Source organism: Perissodus microlepis, chromosome 18, assembly GCF_051167445.1.
Source record: "Perissodus microlepis isolate ML-2025 ecotype Zambia chromosome 18, ASM5116744v1, whole genome shotgun sequence".
Classification (NCBI taxonomy): Eukaryota; Metazoa; Chordata; class Actinopteri; order Cichliformes; family Cichlidae; genus Perissodus; species Perissodus microlepis.
This window is the reverse complement of record NC_140478.1, coordinates 15880771-15899312: the sequence shown is the minus strand read 5'-3', so window position 1 is coordinate 15899312 and position 18542 is coordinate 15880771. Positions and strand designations below refer to the sequence as shown.

General features: G+C 41.2%; 2 protein-coding genes across 2 annotated transcripts in view; both read left to right on the top strand.

Annotated features, from left to right (window-relative positions):
* Positions 1 to 4331, top strand: part of eif2b3 (eukaryotic translation initiation factor 2B, subunit 3 gamma) — a 34848-nt gene extending 30517 nt beyond the window's left edge. The window contains exons 11-12 of the mRNA XM_084912049.1: positions 234 to 337; positions 4140 to 4331. Coding sequence (XP_084768175.1) covers positions 234 to 337; positions 4140 to 4192 — 157 coding nt within the window. The 3' untranslated portion in view covers positions 4193 to 4331. The remainder of the gene's footprint in view (positions 1 to 233; positions 338 to 4139) is intronic.
* Positions 4332 to 13721: 9390 nt separating this feature from the next.
* The window catches only part of ptch2 (patched 2), a 28159-nt gene continuing 23338 nt past the window's right edge, over positions 13722 to 18542 (top strand). Inside the window, exons 1-2 of the mRNA XM_084912568.1 lie at positions 13722 to 14340; positions 15770 to 15962. Coding sequence (XP_084768694.1) covers positions 14194 to 14340; positions 15770 to 15962 — 340 coding nt within the window. The 5' untranslated portion in view covers positions 13722 to 14193. The remainder of the gene's footprint in view (positions 14341 to 15769; positions 15963 to 18542) is intronic.

Below are 18542 nucleotides of genomic sequence, written 5' to 3'. Positions count from 1 at the left end.
TGAACATCTGTACTGATATACCATTAAAACTGCAGTAAAAACCGACATGCTGACGAATGGCATCGTCGTAAGATGCCATTCACCAGGTACTGCACGGCAGGTATAATGTATACCTGTTAGCTCTCCATGCATAGAGCCACCAGCCATCACTGTGGGAACATAGTGGCCAGCACACATGCAGATTTATTGATATAAAATCAAATTCATGCAGTTTGTGTGTGTGTTATTTTCAGGTGTAATATCCAAGGCAGCGTGATCTGCAGTAATGCTGTTATTGGCAGAGGAGCAGACCTCAAATACTGTTTGGTGGGAAATGGACAACACATCGAACCAGAAGGTAAGAGGCACCGAGATAAATACACACATATGAAGAAATGGCCTATCAGTGTTTATCACCTGATTTCATTTTATCCTGTTCACTCTTCTCAGCACGCCAACGTCTTGCCGTTCGATTTTAGTCATAGGAAACAGTCTACATCGGCAGGTAGTTTGTCTGGTTGTAAAGGGTTTGTGAACATTATAATTTCTGGCTTTATAAGCACTTATATGGCTTTATTTATTTATTTATTTGACCAGTTGGCAAAGCAGTTTCACCACAAGGTGAGTTTAATAGCTGCTCTGGTGCCCACACTGTAGTCAGCTCCTGTTTCCTCTGTCAGTACTCGCATTTTTGGTTTGTACATTTGGACTTTTAATTATTTTAAATGACACAGTTAAACAGGAGCATGTTTTCAATCCCCTAACTAAATGGACACTATGGGATAAATGATGGCCTCAGTAAAACAAATATCCTGAGCAATGGGCAGTAAAATCCTAGTATGGACAAAAAAAGCAGAGACATCTTGCACTCTTAACATTTTCCAGCACAAAAAATAGCTCTGACAGGCTGTAACATCCAGGTTTTGTTGATGCGCTTATTTGTACTTCTCCCTGGCTGACTCGGATAAGGTGTTAATGTATGTGTGTGGTATCTGTTTATAAGTGCCAAGTGTTTGAGCCAACTAGGAAAGTTTCTTCATTCTCAAGTCTGATTTGTCAGAGATTTTTTTTTTTTTTAAATTTCCTTAATCCTCTTGTCCCAAAAGCTAGCTGTGCGTGTGTGTATGTATGTGTGTGTCACATTGATGGAGAGGTTAGAGAGCAGGGCCAGAACAGGACCACCCGGAATTCAACAGCCTCCAGCCACATCCACACACACTCGCATTCACACACACACATACACATATAGAGAAAGAGAGGGTGAGCTCAGCTACCAGACTGAGCAGCCTAATTGAGTGAACAACAGGGTGTTCAAAGAAACAACAGTGTGAATTTGAGCTAAACTTGTCTAAAACTGTTGGAAACAGCTGAAGCCTTTTGGAGCATCCAGTGAGCGATTGCTGCAGGAAGTCTGATCTTGCTTCAGCTGTTTTGTTTTTTTTCCCCCTTTTTGCTGTTAGATAGTTCCTGACATTATTATACTAAACACTGGAAACTTGGACCTGTGTTTGCATGTGCTATAAGGCCAAAACAACAGCAAAGATCCAGCCTTTCACCATAAATTGTCTCCTTTTATTTTAACACGTCCAGTGTATACAGCAAACTGAAGTCAGATTCATCAGACAACCCAAAGCCAGTCGTCTTCCTTAGAAGATTTTACAGTTTAAGAAAAAAACAAAAAAAAAGTAGCAGATACAGCAGAGAGATTTGAATCTTATTCGGTGACTGAAGTTGCGACATGCCATAAAGGTCCTGGGTTCACTGAAATGTTTGTTATTCCTCTAATTTGGCACATAAACTTACCTTCATATTTTGGCATGCATGTGCTGGATTTCAAAATCAATTAGCAGGCTAGGAAATAAAAACAGACTGAAAAAGAAGAGTGTCACACAGGTTTTTAATATATGTTCGATTAATCTGCCGTAACCTACTTCAAAAGATTTAACACAACAATTCTGGAGATTCAGTTTAACAGTGGCTCGCACACAGCCTGGCTGTGTATGAAGAACGGGTCAGATCAGATTATTCTGTGTAATGCTTTGCAGTAAAGATAAGCCTTCTTTCCCTCCTGCATTACATTGTTACTGCAGGAGAGCACAAGATTACCTCTCACCACCAAATTAGCTGGCTGACAGTGGGCTGCTAAAGACATTACACACCCACTCTGCTGCTGAAGCTGTTAGCAGCTAAGGACCACCCTGACAGTTTGCCACGCACACACACGTGCACGCATGCACGCACGCACACATACAATACACACGTCTACGTCCATCAGGTGTTGATATTTTAAAGATACATACCTCTCCTGTAGATGTTCTGACACTCAGATATGCATTCGCTATTGCAGGTGTCATACATACACTGCCTTTTATTTACACATGCCAACGATGCGAGATCACGCACTGGTCTTAGATGCTTTTGAATGTGTGCTTTTATTCAGTGAGTTACAAAACAATTCAGTGTTTTCTTTAAGAAAGCTCTCTTTCTTTCTGTTCATATGTGTAGCACATTTTATGATGTAGGCATAGAATAAGTGGGCTTCAAAAACATAGACAAAAAAAGGCAAAGATTATCTATGACCAAATGCAAACAGCAGCTTTTGATAAGAATGCGTTGCTATAAGAAGGGTGGAAAAGGAAATAGTCACAGTAATAATTATTCCAAAACACAGGTTTTTTTTTTTACCCCCACGTGTTGGCTCCTTTTATGTGTGTCACAGGCCCAGCAGTAGAAATATGTAACATGTAATGTTACATATGGTCCTAATACATCTACAAACTCTATTAGTTAGTGACAAATTATCTGGCCCAGTGTGAGTAACCTTTCCTCCCTTTCTTCCCAGTCACTCCCTCTTGTTCCCACTCCTGCTGTCCCATGCTCCATTTGTTCTCCCCTCTTCACAGCTGAGGATAAGCTCATTCTGAGCAACAGATTCCTTCACACTAAAACCTGTCTGTGTGGATGGAACATAACTCTCTGCCACCGTTTGCTTTGGATCAGTACCGATGCTCGGGGATGGAGGGAAAGAGCCATGCGGGGAGGAGTCAGGGCTGACTTTCCTCATGTTAAAGTAGCTTTGAGTAGAGAATGATTTAAGAAAGGAAAAGAACCAATTAACTCCTTATTGGATGTGTATTCAGTTTGTTAGCTACTAGAAATATTATGCAGAAATAAAAAACAGACTTTCTATTGCAGTAAATATTTTGTTGATTTTTTTTCTCCTTCAGTTAATGAAGGTTACACTAAATGGACAAAAGTGTTAGGCCACACCTCTTAATCTTTTAGTTTAGGTGTTTTCAGTAAAATTGTTACAGGTATATAAGATCAAGCACCTAGCCATGCAGTCTGCCTTGAAAACGTTTGTGAAAGAGTGGGTTGTTCTGAAAAGCTCACTGGATTAGAACATGGTACTTCAATAAGACACCACTGCTGCAAAAAGTCAATTCATAAAATTAATTCCCATCTAGATATTCCACGATCAGCTGTAAGTGTTATTATCGCAAAGCTGAACAACAGCAACCCGAGGAGCGTAGATTGTAGAAATCACCAACTCTCTGCTGACTGAATAACTCCAGATTTCAAACCTCCTCCAGCAGTAACATTAGCACTAAAACTGTGCTCCAGGATCTTCATGGTATAATGTTTATAAACAAATGATTAAAAAAACTCATGACGAAGTGCACGAGAAGTGCAAGGTATAAATGTAGCTGCCAAATGACAAATTTTATTATTAGAAATCTTTGCATTCTTACGAAAAAAATCGAATATTTGTTTGGTGCCTGTAGCCAGTGATATGTCAGCACTGCTGTGTGTGTGATGTGGAAGGGAAGGTGTTCACATTACAGGCAGTCGTTTTCAAACGATGAGCACATTATGGGTATTGTTAAAGCCCAACAACAACTATCTATAGTCATTCAGCATTTGAAATATTTTTTTTAAATGTGTTTAGTGCACCAGTTGGCAATAAAGTGCAAGTCCATATTGCATGGTGGCAATATTCAGGAAGAGATCACTGAAGCTGACATTTGTGGATTGCACATTTATGAATTTGTTGCGTCATTTTTTCCCCTGTTTTATTTTTTCAACTGTGAAGATCACAAGAGCTGGACTTGCAAAGTTTGCAACTGATATAATCTCTTTGTCATATCTCTTTTCTGCAGCTGAACGGACTAACGAGATCATCGTTGGAACAGACCAGCTCATGGAGATCTAGTTTTCACCTCATTAACCAATCCGAGTGCAGCAAAACACGGCCCTAATTCCCCCAGCGGATAGGCCAATCAGAAGCCTAGACTTTGACCTCAATTGGCTTTTTTGTACACAGTGTCCAAATAAACTCACGTCAACTTGAACCTGTGGATCTGTGTTTTTATTTTATTTTATTTCTTTTACTGTTTTTAAGAAATCCTCTTTTTCTTTCATTTTACAGACTTTTTCTGTGGCAGTACCGAGTCAATCTTAGCAATCATGTCACCACATTAGTTATTATCAGATCATTACTGTCTCTTAATAGCAGCAGTCAATTACTCAATTTAGCCTGTTCCAGAGGGAGGAGCGCGCACTCATGCACGTTCGAATGTTCACGGGTGTTTACACATGCACACTGTGCAGCTGTGAAGACCAGAGAAGGGAGAGAAAAGGCAGTGGGAGGGAGACCACAATGGCGTGGGGGTTGAGTTTATTTGTACACAAAAATGGTGTATGTGTAGGCCCCGGACCACCCAACTTGATCCTGTATCAGTTAACACCGACACCCCGCCCTCACACGCACACGCGTTCACGAACGCAGCAAAGGAGGAAGCCGACTTGCTCCCGATGCTTTTCTTTCTTCTCCTCTTTCCATTACTGCTCCTTTTGCTGTCACGAGATTTATTGCATTCCATCACTCGACTTTTTTCTTAAATTACAGGTTTGAGGGTTCCTTAGTCACAAAGGAAGAAGATGAGGACAGGGATGTCTGCAGGGATGCTTTTTTGTGTACATGTGCGTGCGCGTGATTTACTGTCCCCCGTTTCTTATTGTGTCTGTGGCCTTGCATGAGACATCTAGACTGTCTCTTGTGGCCTGATTATGTGATGTTCCCGTGTGTGTAGGAGAGAGATTATCGTGGTCTGGGGTTTTTTGTTTTTTTTTCTTCCCCTCTCTGGTGTCCTTTAGATAGCCTTGTTTGTCTATATCAGCTGTACAGTCATGTGTTTCAAATAAATACTCACTATAAATGACAGTTCTCTGACTTTGTATGTAAACTCTTGTAAAGTACAATTTACTGCCATAACAGTTTAACAATGCGAGATATGGACTTAAGTATGAATCATGCAGTTAAAAGTCAAAACTATAGATTTCATTCATTATTTGAGTTTCTTAAAGCAGTAATAGTTGACACAAAGTTTTACCCTTAAAGGGTTGTTTCTCTGATTAATAAACTCAGTCGGTGGTTTGTGTAATGTGTCGAAAATAACCTTGATCGTTTAGGAAAGAGAACAGGAGCCACTCACAGCTTGATCTTGGAAAACTAAATCATGGATCTTAAATTTGTAGAAAGACATTTTATTTTTTGTAAGCTTAATTAGCAGCGACTTACTTGTCCTAATTAGCTTGAGAAGGATCGTAATCTCTCTCCATAGCAGTTTGTTTCAGGATTTGTAGAAAACCGGGCGGTCATCTTTAAATAGAAGTTTAGAATATGCATGTAAATGTAAAATGACACTGTCATGAGTTCAGTTTTAAGCTGGGGGTTGTGATACGAATAAAGGAGTTACACTTTATTTATAAGTGTGTGCGTCAGGCTGAAAAAAACAAGCTTTTTCAGACACTTATGTGGCTGTTCGGGATGCACCACAGAAATGTCTTCTCACTGTATTTACTGCAGAAAGTACACAGACTAAATTACTTTGCAGCTTCTTGCTTTTTCTACCTCATTTTATCTTTATTCCAATTTCTGTGTGAAACTTTTGCTAAAAGTTTTACTAATCATTTTTATGCTTATTTAAACGTTAAATCTACCTTTCATTCTCAATGTGAATTTGTCTCATTTTTGATGAAGTATTGCAATCACAGCAGTCACGACAAGCCAGTGGTTTCTGCAAAGGGCTCTTACTTTGGAACTTTTCCTCATATGTCGAGGGTGACTAAATGCGGTGTTGAAAGACTGCATTTACTAGCTTAAAAAATCTAAAAACAACAGTTAAGATTCACTTTGTCTGTGTTCTTTGTCTTGGCTGTGTTTACGCTTTTGGTAAATTTCCACTCTGACCTCTCTCCTCGACCACATGATGAGATCTGGCGGCCGGGTGTGTTTGGGTAAAGGTTTGTATATTTACGCAAATACCTCGGAGCCCCCTCAGTAAAGCACCACCGTGGCTGAACCCGTCTTCCGGCACATACAGTAGATTTGTTTGCTTGTGCGTGTGTGTGTGTGACCATTATTAATCTTCTGTTACAGCAACTAATAACCCTGTGAACGACTGCAAATGCACATGTGCACACGTGCATCCAAAGGTTTGCAAGCTATGAAGACCTGATCGTGTGTTTTATCATAAAACCAGTCATCTGTGATACAGAACCATTTCATAGATGATTATTGGTTGTCCACAAGATTTGTCTTAACGGTTGTGAAATTTAGACAAACTTTTAATTTTTTCCGCGTGACTCTGTGGTGAGTGTTTACACCTGGTTGTAGAGTGTGAAGTGTGTATTGTTTTGTGATGGTGTGCTTGAATTATAAAGACATAAAAGTTGACAGAGGTCTGGAGTTCAGCAGACTGGTTCTCATCAGAGGTTTTTTATTTTCCTTTTGTTAAGAGTCTGGGAAGTGGCTCAGTGTTGGTTGGGGAAGATTCAAATGGTTGTCAACATTTAATGCTTTTTGTCAAGATAAATGCATTATATGACACCTCTGGGCATGTTAGACTGATGCTATCTGATTTGTATAATAAAAGACAGCTGGTTAGCCGATTTGTAGTTTAAAAGGGGAAGTTCATGTAAATCTGAAAAGGTGGGGTCTCGTTTACCCTCCAGGGACTGTGAACTTTTAGTTTTTATAACGCCACACCCTGGCCACCGCCTGAATAAAACTGAAAAAAATCAATCTTCTTTGAGTTACACAAAATCATGAAAAAATATATATAATACTTTTCCAGAAATTAGTGTTCCAGAGACTCTTGATAGTCTGTAAATGACTGATTTGCTTTTGTTGGAGCGATACTGTCTACTGAAGATGCTGTGGGGAAAACTATCCAAAGTAAAGTCTGGATCATCCAGAGTAAAGCTGATAGATTTGGTAAAGAAGTAGTTCACTTTTCTAAATTTTGACTTATGAGTTAAGACGAGTACTAAGAATCACTATGTTAGAAGCAGAAAGGAAAGTACTCAAAGTTTGTTGGGAGTTTGTTCATTTTTTAAATTTTTTTTAGAACAAATAGATCAGATTCAGAGTGGCTCAGTGATGGGTCCGTCATCGTGAACTCAAGTTTTAATGGAGAAGTGTGAAATAAAGAGCAGTACAAGATGGGTGGGTCAGATGGACAGTGGAGGCAAATGTGTGGTGCACGGACAAACAGATGCACAGAGAGGTGGGGTGGAGTCTGTGCTCTGGGTGGTGGTGGGGGGGTGTGAGACGATGGGTGGCTTCGTGGCTTGAGGGCTGATTGTGGGTGAGTAAGAGACAGACACACACACAGAGAGAGCAAGCAGGCCACCCAAGTGGCAGTCAGTCAGAAACCTGCGTGTGTTTGCTGCTGACCCCTACACATTAGCACAACACTTCCTCAATTTGTCTTCTGTGTTCTCTGGCCACAAATGAATTTCCTCCCTCCCTCTTTTTTTTTTCCACACACTATACCTTTTAAGATGCTACCACCACACCAAAAACACACACACACAGACGCACACACCAGCATTTGAATACATATGCACACAAACACCCCTTTTACAAGTATTACATACAACAGTTGCTTATGCTGCTCGGCCAACAAAGAGTGTGTGTGGCGACACAGATTCAGTGTGTGGGGTAACAACCCCTGTGACATTCCTCGGACACACCTACACTAAGCCAGATATCGCTGTCTGTCACATTGTAACCCCCCAACCTCCCACGCACACCCTTGCCCTCTCCAGCAAATTAACTAAACTTTGATTAGGCGCTCGGCTGGGATCACATCTTTCTCAGCAACATCAAAGGAAGAAGTCTTCAGATACTCCGTTCTTTCTGATCTCATTCCGCTGTGTGTTTAGCTGGAACAGCCCAAAGTTTGTTTCTCAGACGTTCAGTGATATTTTCATTTGATTCTGTCCAGCTTTAAGCAAAAGCTGCTTGTTATTGGCTTTAAAATAGTGAGAAAGTCTTCAGTGACGTCTGAAATGCAAGACATCAGCAATTTCAGCCTCAGTTTTCTACTGAAGGAAAAAAAATGTCTCATGTGAAGAAGAACCCGATGTTTCAAAATCTTTAAGGTGGAGCTTTTCTGATGAGCTTCAACACTTTTAAATCAAGCTAGTGTGGCACAAATTTTTTTTGGAAAAGCTATACCATTTCAGCTATGCTTGCTCTCACTGCCATACATATGCATGTTCGCACTTTCTTGTAAAGGCTACAGGTCTAAGTTTCCATTGCCACCTGCTTGCTGCATCTGACAATACCTCTGTTACAACCGCACGAACAAAGACTTAAAGAAAAGTGTGTTTCACTGTCTCTCTCTGGGTTTTGTGTGTTTTCCCCCCAGAAAGGCAACCATTCATTTCGATGACAAAGGGGTATAGGAGTGCATTATCATAATTAATCTTGTGTGAGACTGTGGGTGGCAGCTTTGACTCTGCTCTGAGACTGACAGAGATGCTCAATAAAGAAAGTGTCTCTCAGCACCCGGGCAAATTTTGAGCCTTTTCACTGATATCTGGGAAGTAAAAGTTTGTGTGTGTCATCAAGCTGGAAAAACTTACAGGGTCTTCCCACCAATGTGACTTTGTGAACTTTACACGAATCGTGTGCAATTTAGTTTATAACTGAAACAATACAAACATTTTCAGAATTTTAAAACTGATCAGGTGTTTTTGTTTATCTTTCTAAAATATTTGCTTTGGTCATCTGTCAATATAATCTGTTTAAATGGGACTTGACTTTAAACGTGCTTGTGGCTGTTCTGTTTTATTTTTTCTCAGAGATTTTTTTTTTTGTTTGTTTCTTCTTGTTATGTCTGAGTCTTTTTCTCTTTTAGATCTGGATGGGATGCTCTGATGATTAATGTTTCAGTATACTGAAATATTAAGACGCATGACAAAATATTGAAAAATATCAAAATTGTGTAATGAAGGGGTAGAAAATTATTATGATCTTATCGTCCTAATCGCTGACTAGTCTTCTGAAGTTTTGATTGTTTGTTAATTTATTTTTTATGTGCCTTTAGGTAATACTGGGAAAGTGTGTAAAATTTGGTTAAATTATATTACTTTCTCTAATTGGCATGTTAACTATTAACTGGACATAAAAGGACATAATAATAATATGATATGCAGCTCGACACAGAGACACACACAACTTTAGAAGAGGATAAGAGAAGGACAGCCACTTCTGCTTTGACCTCCTGCATTGGTGCATTTTAATGGAAGGATTTTTATTTTAAAGGTCGTCTTTTTCAAAAGTGAATCCAGAAACGTTTAGAAAATTTTTGACATGTTGTGCATGCTCCAAATCCAATCAGTTATTTTGTCCCCCCCAGAAAGCACTGCAGTTCAGCACTTTTCTGAGCAACATGACTCCATGCTCCTTTCTTGAAGTATTATATATAAACCAGTTTTTTTGTAATAGCTCATTTTGCTGGCTATATGGGTTTAAGTGTGTCTTCCACGTGAAGACCCTCTTTGCTTTTATTTATTCTTTATGAGAGAAAAGGCGGTGTGAGCCTTTGAGAAAATAAACACTGTGGGCCTGAACACCCAGTGTCTCTGCTGTTGTGAGACGGCTGAGTGCCAGAGCGGTTCCGTAGCGCTGCCTATAGCACATACAGAACCCCGGACGGACAGCCAGCCATGCATGGATGAACGGCTCGATGGATGGAGTCTCTGGGGAGAGATGAAATGGAGGAATGGAGATAGGGGGAGGTGGAGGGACGGAGAGAGGGAGAGCAGGACTGGGGAGGCTGAATGCGAGATGAAGGGGGGGGGAAATCTGATTCTGATAAGTGGAGATAAAGGCAGGGAAGACAGAACAGGGGAGATGATAAAGAAAGAGGAAGTTGGGAGAGGCACCATGTGGGACAAAGGACATGGAAAGGTGAAAGAAGGAGAGAGGGCTTGGGTGGTTTGTGTTTAGAAGCCAGGGAGGTGTGATGGCAGATATCTGCACAGCGCATGGTCATCTCAGATGGTTTATTTATCCAAGGCCTCCAGACCAGGCCTCGGACCTCCCTGAGTTTGTTAGGCTTGAAGGGGCCCCCTACCACACAACCCAATTCCTCACATTCCACATGAGCTCCCATTTCCAGCTGCCTGTTTCCCTCTACCACTCAGCCCGGCCCAACCCAGTCCAGGCAAGCCGTGCCCAGTTCCACGAAGGGGAAAAACAGGCCTTCGAGTGCCACTCCTGGACATGAGCAGGTTATAGGAGCAGGTTATAGGAGCAGATGGACGCCTGTGACTGAAGATCAAGATGAAGAAGTGTTTACAATATGCAGTTATGTTAGTGAACATCTGCAGAGTGGCAGGGGTGGTTAATGAGAACTGTGAGTCTACATTTAACCTCCATAGATAGGATGACACACTGAGTGATGGTGAATTTGTGCTGTTTTACTCTAAAAGATGATGAAGATGATGACAATGGTTTTTCTAAGCAGTTTGACAGATTTTTCAAATTCATGAAACCTTTAGTAATATTTACTGTCCTTATCTGAGTTACTCAACAATTAACCAGTGGTGTTGGTCAAAAATAATAGCACATATTTACTCAATATAAAACCACTTTTTTTTTTTTTTTTTTTTGCGCAATATTTCATATTAATTGGCTTATGCTGGACACTGGCTGCTGTTTAAAGATGCTAATGAAAAAGAATGACAATAATATAAACATGCTTTGTTTACTCAGCATGTTCTATGTGATTTGTCACGTTATGTTTTGTTCTTACTGCAATTATTAGTGATTTTATGATACTATCCTATTAACTACTTACAACAGCGTTGTCAAACATGAGGCCCAGGAGTCAGAACTGGCCTGGCAGACTTCCAGCCAGGTCTCTGGACAGCTTTGGAAAATGTAAAGGAGGACATTCATTTAGGATTTTTAAAAGCATTTTTACAGCTTTGGCTACAGATAAATATCCACCCCATGGCCATTCATACTACACCTAATTAAATACATAATAAATAATCAATGAAATAATAGAAATGTTCCTGTTTTTTTCCCATCTACTACAAAAATTTCATTTTTATACAGTGGCTACACAGTATTTTTTAAGAAATTTTTTAAGAAATGTGTATAATTACAGGACAGTCTGGGCAATGAGCTACCCGACATATTTATTTCTTACAATTTAAGCTCGAAGAGTCGTGCTGACAGATTTCTTTCATTTACTACAGCAGCATTTCTTTATCATATAGATTAAGAGACGTACTTCTTTTTCTTGCATGGGATTAAATGTTCTGCACACTGACAGAAACATAAGATCGAAGTCAGCTTGTAGGTGGCCCACAGTGTAAAATGAGTTTGACATTGCTCATTTAAAATATGTGTTTCTGTTTTTAATAATTCATATCAGTGATGTTAATAAGCCCTTTTTATGCAATGCAATAAAATATTTATACAAACATATTCAGTGCTGTTTGTAAAACTATCTTACTGAGTTGTATTAAACTTGATAGCGACATGGCACGCATGTAAAAGAATAACAGTATTAATTCTTTTTTACTAGTGTGTGGCTCTATTCACTTTATTTAAAACTTGGTACAGGGAGTTCTTTCAAAGGCTCTTGTAGTTTACTTATTTTTTAGGCATTCACAACTGTACTAAGTTGCCCTAACTTAGTTATCTTGAGTAAGCTTTACTTAGTTTTTTTTAGTCAATGAGTTTGCATATTTTTTTTAAAGTTCTGGCAACTATTAGACTTTACAGTGAAGACATTCATACCAAATATTTCAAATGTATTTTATTTTATCACTACACCTAAACATAAAAAGAATTTGAAAAAAATCTGAATAATTTGGAAAATCCATAACCCACCTAATATTGTTTTATCATTCATTATATGTGCACAATTAATAGGTTTTGGTCAACCAGAACCTGTACATCAGACTTTATTGTAGACCGATATCATCCCTGGTACCTCATTCTTGCATCGGTGTCTTCTTTCTTATTCTAACTCTGCAATCTGACTCCTCATATGACTTTTCATTATTAGTAGTAGTAAAAAATGAAAAATTGTGAAATAAAGATCATTTTTCAGTCCCCGTGTTATGCTCTTCATGGTGTGCAAGAGCCCCTTTAATAGAATATCACTATAAGCCTGCCCGTGTCTCTCTATCTCTTATTCTTGTCTAGATATCATGCAAACAGTGAAAACTGACATAACAACTTAGCAGCAAAGTGATAAACCAAATGAGCTCATAGCACCATCACAGACATGTTCAAACAGCTTAACTTTAGCTTCAGATAGTTTTACGGTCACCCAACGGGCCTCAAATTAGCAACAGCCACCTGACAAATGTTCTGCACAGCAGCACAGGTCAGTGTTTAGGTGGAGAATGACTTTGTAATCCAGTAAAGTGTTTGTACTTCACCCCCATACAGTCATGAGTGGGGCCAGTGGAGGCTTACATTAGCAAACCACCAAGACACCCTTTACTTACTTTATGAGAGAGAAAACAATCTTTCTTTCTTTGTTTCTTTCAGACATTATTCTTAGGTGAGCTGCTTTCTGAACTCATGAAACCATGCATGGCGAGACATGGAAACTCTCCAAAAGTCTCTCCAGAGAGATAAGGCTTTCGCAGAGAAACCAGGCGGCACCAAGGCGTTAATGAAAGAGATGCACGTGTCCAATAATTGCCCCGTCTTTTAAAAGGCTTGCCTTACAGGACTGAGGGGTGATATTTTCTAGGATGTGAGAAACCCCACCAACCTACTTTTAGAAGCTTTTGGCCGTAAGAGGTGAGATTACAGCTGTTTAGTGCTAAGAACCTACAGGATCACACGCTTCTTTCCACAGCTGCCTGAAACAAACTGCACTCACAGCAAAGGCTGGGGAAGCTAGAAATGTCTAACAAATGTGGAGGCTCCAAAACATAAGATGCCCTGGAGTGATATGAAAAGTGTTGAAAGATCTCTAATTCCCCCCATACAAAAGAAGAATCACATGTTTACAATCCTTTATAAAAACACGTTTCTTCTCCTTCTCCCCCCCTTCTTCCTTTCACTGATTGGCTCGTGTTGATGAAACAGAAAATCTGAAAATTGTGTGTGCGTGCATGCCTGTCGCTGTTATATCAATAGATGGCATGTGCGATTGCCTCTACAAACTGGAGGCCAGGCCACTGGGAATAATGCTCACTAAGCAAGTGAGTGGGGCAGGGAGCGAGCTGTGTGCGTAAATGTGTGCGCGCGCGCACGCACGCGCGGGTGTGTGTGTTTGCATGCGCGGCCGTGCACAGTTTATTGAAAGAGTTCCTCTCTCCCTTCCCCTCCTCCCCACCGTCCTCCTCCCCCTCCCTCCAGCCCAGGCAGCAGCAGCCTGGGTGGTCCCCCTCTCTCTCCACTTTGGTGAGCTGTTGCTTAGCAGCTAATAATAGGCGATGTTTGCAAAGTAATTTGCCTCTTCCTTGGCCAATGGGAGCCGGAGCACTTTTCCATCAAACCTTCCTTTTCAGGATTTGCCGAGAGGCGAACTTCTCCAAATGTTACCGCCACGGGATCGGAGTTAGACTTGACACGGACGGCTCAGACATAAGCTACTACTACTACTACTACTACAGCTACTACTCCTCTCTGAGACGTCGGTTCACACACCATCGGGACGAATGAAGACGGAAGGATCTATACGGACTCCGGCGCATAATGTTGGGATGGAGTTTAGAGACTTGTTTGGCTCAAAGGAAGACTAGAAAACGTTCTTCTAGTTTGTTGCCGGTGCTGCTGGATGCGCTCTACTTCTATGTTGGATTATTGTCGCTTTTTCTGAACTCGCACCGATTCTGTGTCGCTTCGCTCTGCGTGCCGTTCACGCTCTTTGGACTATGGCCTCGGATCGCGGGGTCCCAGGGGCCGGCGTCTTTGGAGATTTACCCCCGAGTTACACACGCTCCCAGCCGCCTGCGAACCCAGACCTACTCCGGAGACCCAGCTACTGCCACGCTGCTTTCGCACTCAAACAGATCTCAAAGGTGATACACTGGTCGCAGTCTAGAGTGGATTTTTCTGTGAATACAGCTTTCATCCAGTCGGCAGATGTGAATGAAAGGTTTCCCCTAAAAAAGGCAGCTTATTTATTTAGGAGTTAGGTTATCTAATCGGGATTTGAGGGTCGCATGTGGGAATGCGGTGTAGACTTTAAGCAGCAGCTATCAAACCGGAGTCCGGGGACCACCAGTGCTCCCCTGAGGGGAGACGACTGCGAAATCGGGATCGGTTTGATTTGACTATTTAATACTGAAGGGAAACATTGCCGTTAGAAGCTGATGTAATATAACATAAATCGTTTTAACTGGACAGAGCCGTGTTAACCAAAAGCCTACCTGCGTGACATTTTGGGGGAGCGGAATAAAGCGATAACAAATGAACGAGTCTTCTTTTTTAGCTGTATGTTAACTCTGCTGTTTATTTGAACTGACATCGGCTTCTCATTGATTTCTGCTGTTAAAAGCCACCGTGAGGAGAGCGAGAGAGAGAAAGAAAGATAAGGGCTTGTTCCCATACCCTATCCCAGGCATGCTGTGCGTGTTTTTTTGACTGTGTGCAGCCAGCGGAGAGCGCACTGGCCCGGGGTCTGTTTGGAAATGTGGTGGGTCCTGTAAAGGAATTCACTGATTGAGTTTGATCTGACAAAGCATCTTTGGACCGCCCGGATGCTTGGACGTGTTTCAGCACTGCTGCGAGAAACCACAACACTACAGCAATGTCTCCTAGCGCAGCAGTGACATTTGTGGCAGTTCACAGCAAATGAGAGATTAGACAGCTGGGTGTAAAATTATTGATAAAATGTGAAGTAGAACCAAATTAAAGCAAAAGATATCCATTAATATTTTTCTGTTGGGCTACAGTTATAGAAATAGCTTGAACTGCATAGTAAACGTGTTAATGGCTCTTTTTCAGTAGAACAAACTCACAGCTTTTTTTAAAGTCACGCATTTTGCTTTGGAATGAAATTGTCACCTCTTATTTTTCTTATTTATGGGAGCTCCTCTAGGCTGTAAGGTAAAACACTGGAAATCTCTCTCCTTAAATAAGGATGTCATTAAGTACAAAATAGTCCCAACACAGTGTCATTTAAATCGTATTATTGGGATAGGACTACAGATAATGTCTAGCCTGAGATTTAACACATAAGACCTGCATCACATCAGAGCTCTTTGGCACCACGACTTGTCTCCATTTTATGAAAAGCATGATTTAAATAACAAACATATGTTGTCTCTGAATACAGATGCACGTCTCTTCAAATGTTTAGAATTTACTTGCACAACGTTGTTTGAAAAGATATGCAACCAACCTTTCTGAGACAGTAAGCATGATTATGTGTAGTATAATAGTAATAACTAATAATAATAATAATAATGATGTTCTTTTCTCATCCTCTTCCTGCTTCCAATCCAGGGGAAGGCAGTAGGTCAAAAAGCTCCTCTTTGGATCCGGGCGAGGTTCCAGGCCTTCTTATTCTCTCTGGGCTGCTACATCCAGAGGCACTGTGGGAAGGTCCTCTTTATTGGACTCTTAGTTTTCGGGGCTCTGTCTGTGGGACTCCGAGTCGCAGCCATCGAAACCAACATTGAACAGCTATGGGTGGAAGGTGAGTGTGTGATATTTCCTGTTTGACAGTGCATGCGTTGCCCTAGGGAGCTTGTTTTGGGTCGTAATCATGTGAAGCAGTTAAATGTTAAAATGTCTTGAACACTTAACTGTATGCTGTCTGGCGCTGGCACTGAGTCTACAGTAAAGCTATCATTCGGTATGCTTCCTCACAACGTTGTAGCTGGTTTGTGGACTTTTTTTTTTCTTTTTGCTTTTGTTGGATCGTGACAGCTGATAAAGTGACATGAAACTATGAGAGTGATTGAGATAGAGCAAATGGTGCAGACATCCCCTGGTTTGTACACAATTCTCAGTTGTTTTCCACTGAGTGTAGCTGGAGTTCTGATGATGAGAGGTGTTGGCAGGGAGATACAGGTTAGTGTCGTCTCAGTGCCGTGGGAGGGCACTAGGTGTTCGGTGAGCGACACAATGGCTTGTCTTGTTGAAATCCTGATGACAGAACTGAGGATTTGTGGGACTTAGTTTAAGTATTTTTTATCTTTTTAGGGGCTTTTATTAAAGTTAGAATTACAGCACACATTTCTAACCGCATTAGCACCATATAAGGAAAACAGTCCTACTTACTACACCCAGTATTAACCGCCTTGTATACAGCAGATTCATGCCACTCTCTCCTGTGCATTGTATATGTTTTTATCAGCAATTTTTTATGTTTTTTGACTTCTTTATCTTCTACGTCTTTTCATCATGAGAGCAAACACATCCCTGACATTTCTGCCGTGTTTTTTTTTTGTATATCTTACAATTTCCTCTTCTCTTGATAGTGCTCCCATTCCTTACCTCTGAACTTTTTAAGTTAAGGTTATCTGTACATTTCCAGCGGCAGAGGCAGCTTTATTTGGTTTTTCACACTGACCAAATTCCTTTTAAACCCCCAGGCTTCAGTGCCGGGGCTGATCCCTGCAGCAGATGGACTGTGTGAATGGTTAGCCATCTTTGAGGGCTCTGACCCCTCCCCCCCTTAGCTCCCTGTGTGGTCCCTAACTATTCTTGGATTCCATTCAACAAGAGGCAAGCAGGCAGGCAGGCAAGCAAGCAGGCACCACCTCCCTCCCTTACCCTCCTCCTTCCCTCCCTTCTCTCCTCCTCACAAGAAGAAAAAAAATCTAAGTGAATGCAGCTGAAGTTTACCCACCTGTTTTGCACGCTCTAAAAGCGCCACAGCAGTTGGTGAATATAAACAGACTCTATAGGGTTTTTTAAGCCCACCATGTCACTGGAGGACAGGAACAGGCGGCTCCCACAGGACCTGTGTGGAGGTGTTGGTGGAATCACACGCCGCCGGTTGTTGGAAGGCTGTGCGCTTCACTTGCGCAGGAATTTAAATAAGGTTCTCTATCAAGCACAATAAAACAAAAAAGAAACAAAAAGAAAAATCTTTAAAAATGTAGGCACTGAAATTGTTAGCTTTGAAGGAAACGCCTCCATCTCCCACAATAAGAAGGAGAGCTGCCACTGTGTCCCTTTTCTTTGGTTTCACTGTGGTTAGTGTAAAGCTTTGGGATTACCTCTTGAGCTAATTGGCCAAGCCATCTTTTAAAGGACATGTTTAGATGTTTGTGTGCAAGTTGTTTTGCTGTGGGATTGAGAGAGTTGAACTGGGGGGGTGCTCTCAAAAGGAATGCTGTGCCTTTAAGAGGCCGTGGCCATCTTTCTAAAGTTTCTGCCTGCCTTGTTTCCACCAATAGCCCATTGACAAAGCTGCTAGGGCCTCAATGGAGAGTAAAGTGGTTCGGTAACAAGGAGAGGTTAGTTCTCCCTCTGTCTCTCACTCTTTCTCTTTTACACACACACGCACACACACACACACACACACACACACACACACACACACACACACACGCGCACGCAGAAAAAGACACATGCACCAATACACATAAGCCAGGGCACAAAAAAAAATATGCCTTCTAGTAAGACATCAGATTTCAGACTGATGGAACGAAATTATAAAAATATATTTTACATTAGTTCCTAAGTTTTATTTGTCGTGTTTTGTAATCTAAACATGTAAATAATTTGGCTTTACATCAAAAGCAACTTTAAGAAGCGGCATACATGAAAGTTTTCCCACTTGCACCCTAATTTGTTCAGATGAAACTAGCTGTGAATTGACACCTTATGTGTTAACACTCCAAGCTGAATGTGAATGTGTGTGTGTGTGTATCTGAATGTGTTAGGAGCATATGCTTCCCATCATATATTCATACTAGGAGCTGCCCCCTGCAGTTTTCACACACAAACACGCACACTTGTCATCTTTGTCACTTCTGGTGCGTGCAGCTTGCCTGGCCGCCTGTCTTCCCGCCTCAGGTTCCTGACTGCGTTCTCGTCTGTCTGCCCGGGCTTTGTGTGCGCCTGTTTATATTTCTACCTGTCTGTCTGCCTGCTCTGTGAAGTCAGGCCACCAGGGCTTTTTTTTTTTTTTTTTTAATTGCTTCCTCCCTCCAACAGGACCAAAATACCGTGAAGCACAGCAGTGCAGTCTGTGTCTAGAAAGTGTAGACAGAGAGAGAGCGACAGAATTTGTGCCTACACTTCACAATCAATCAAGCATTCT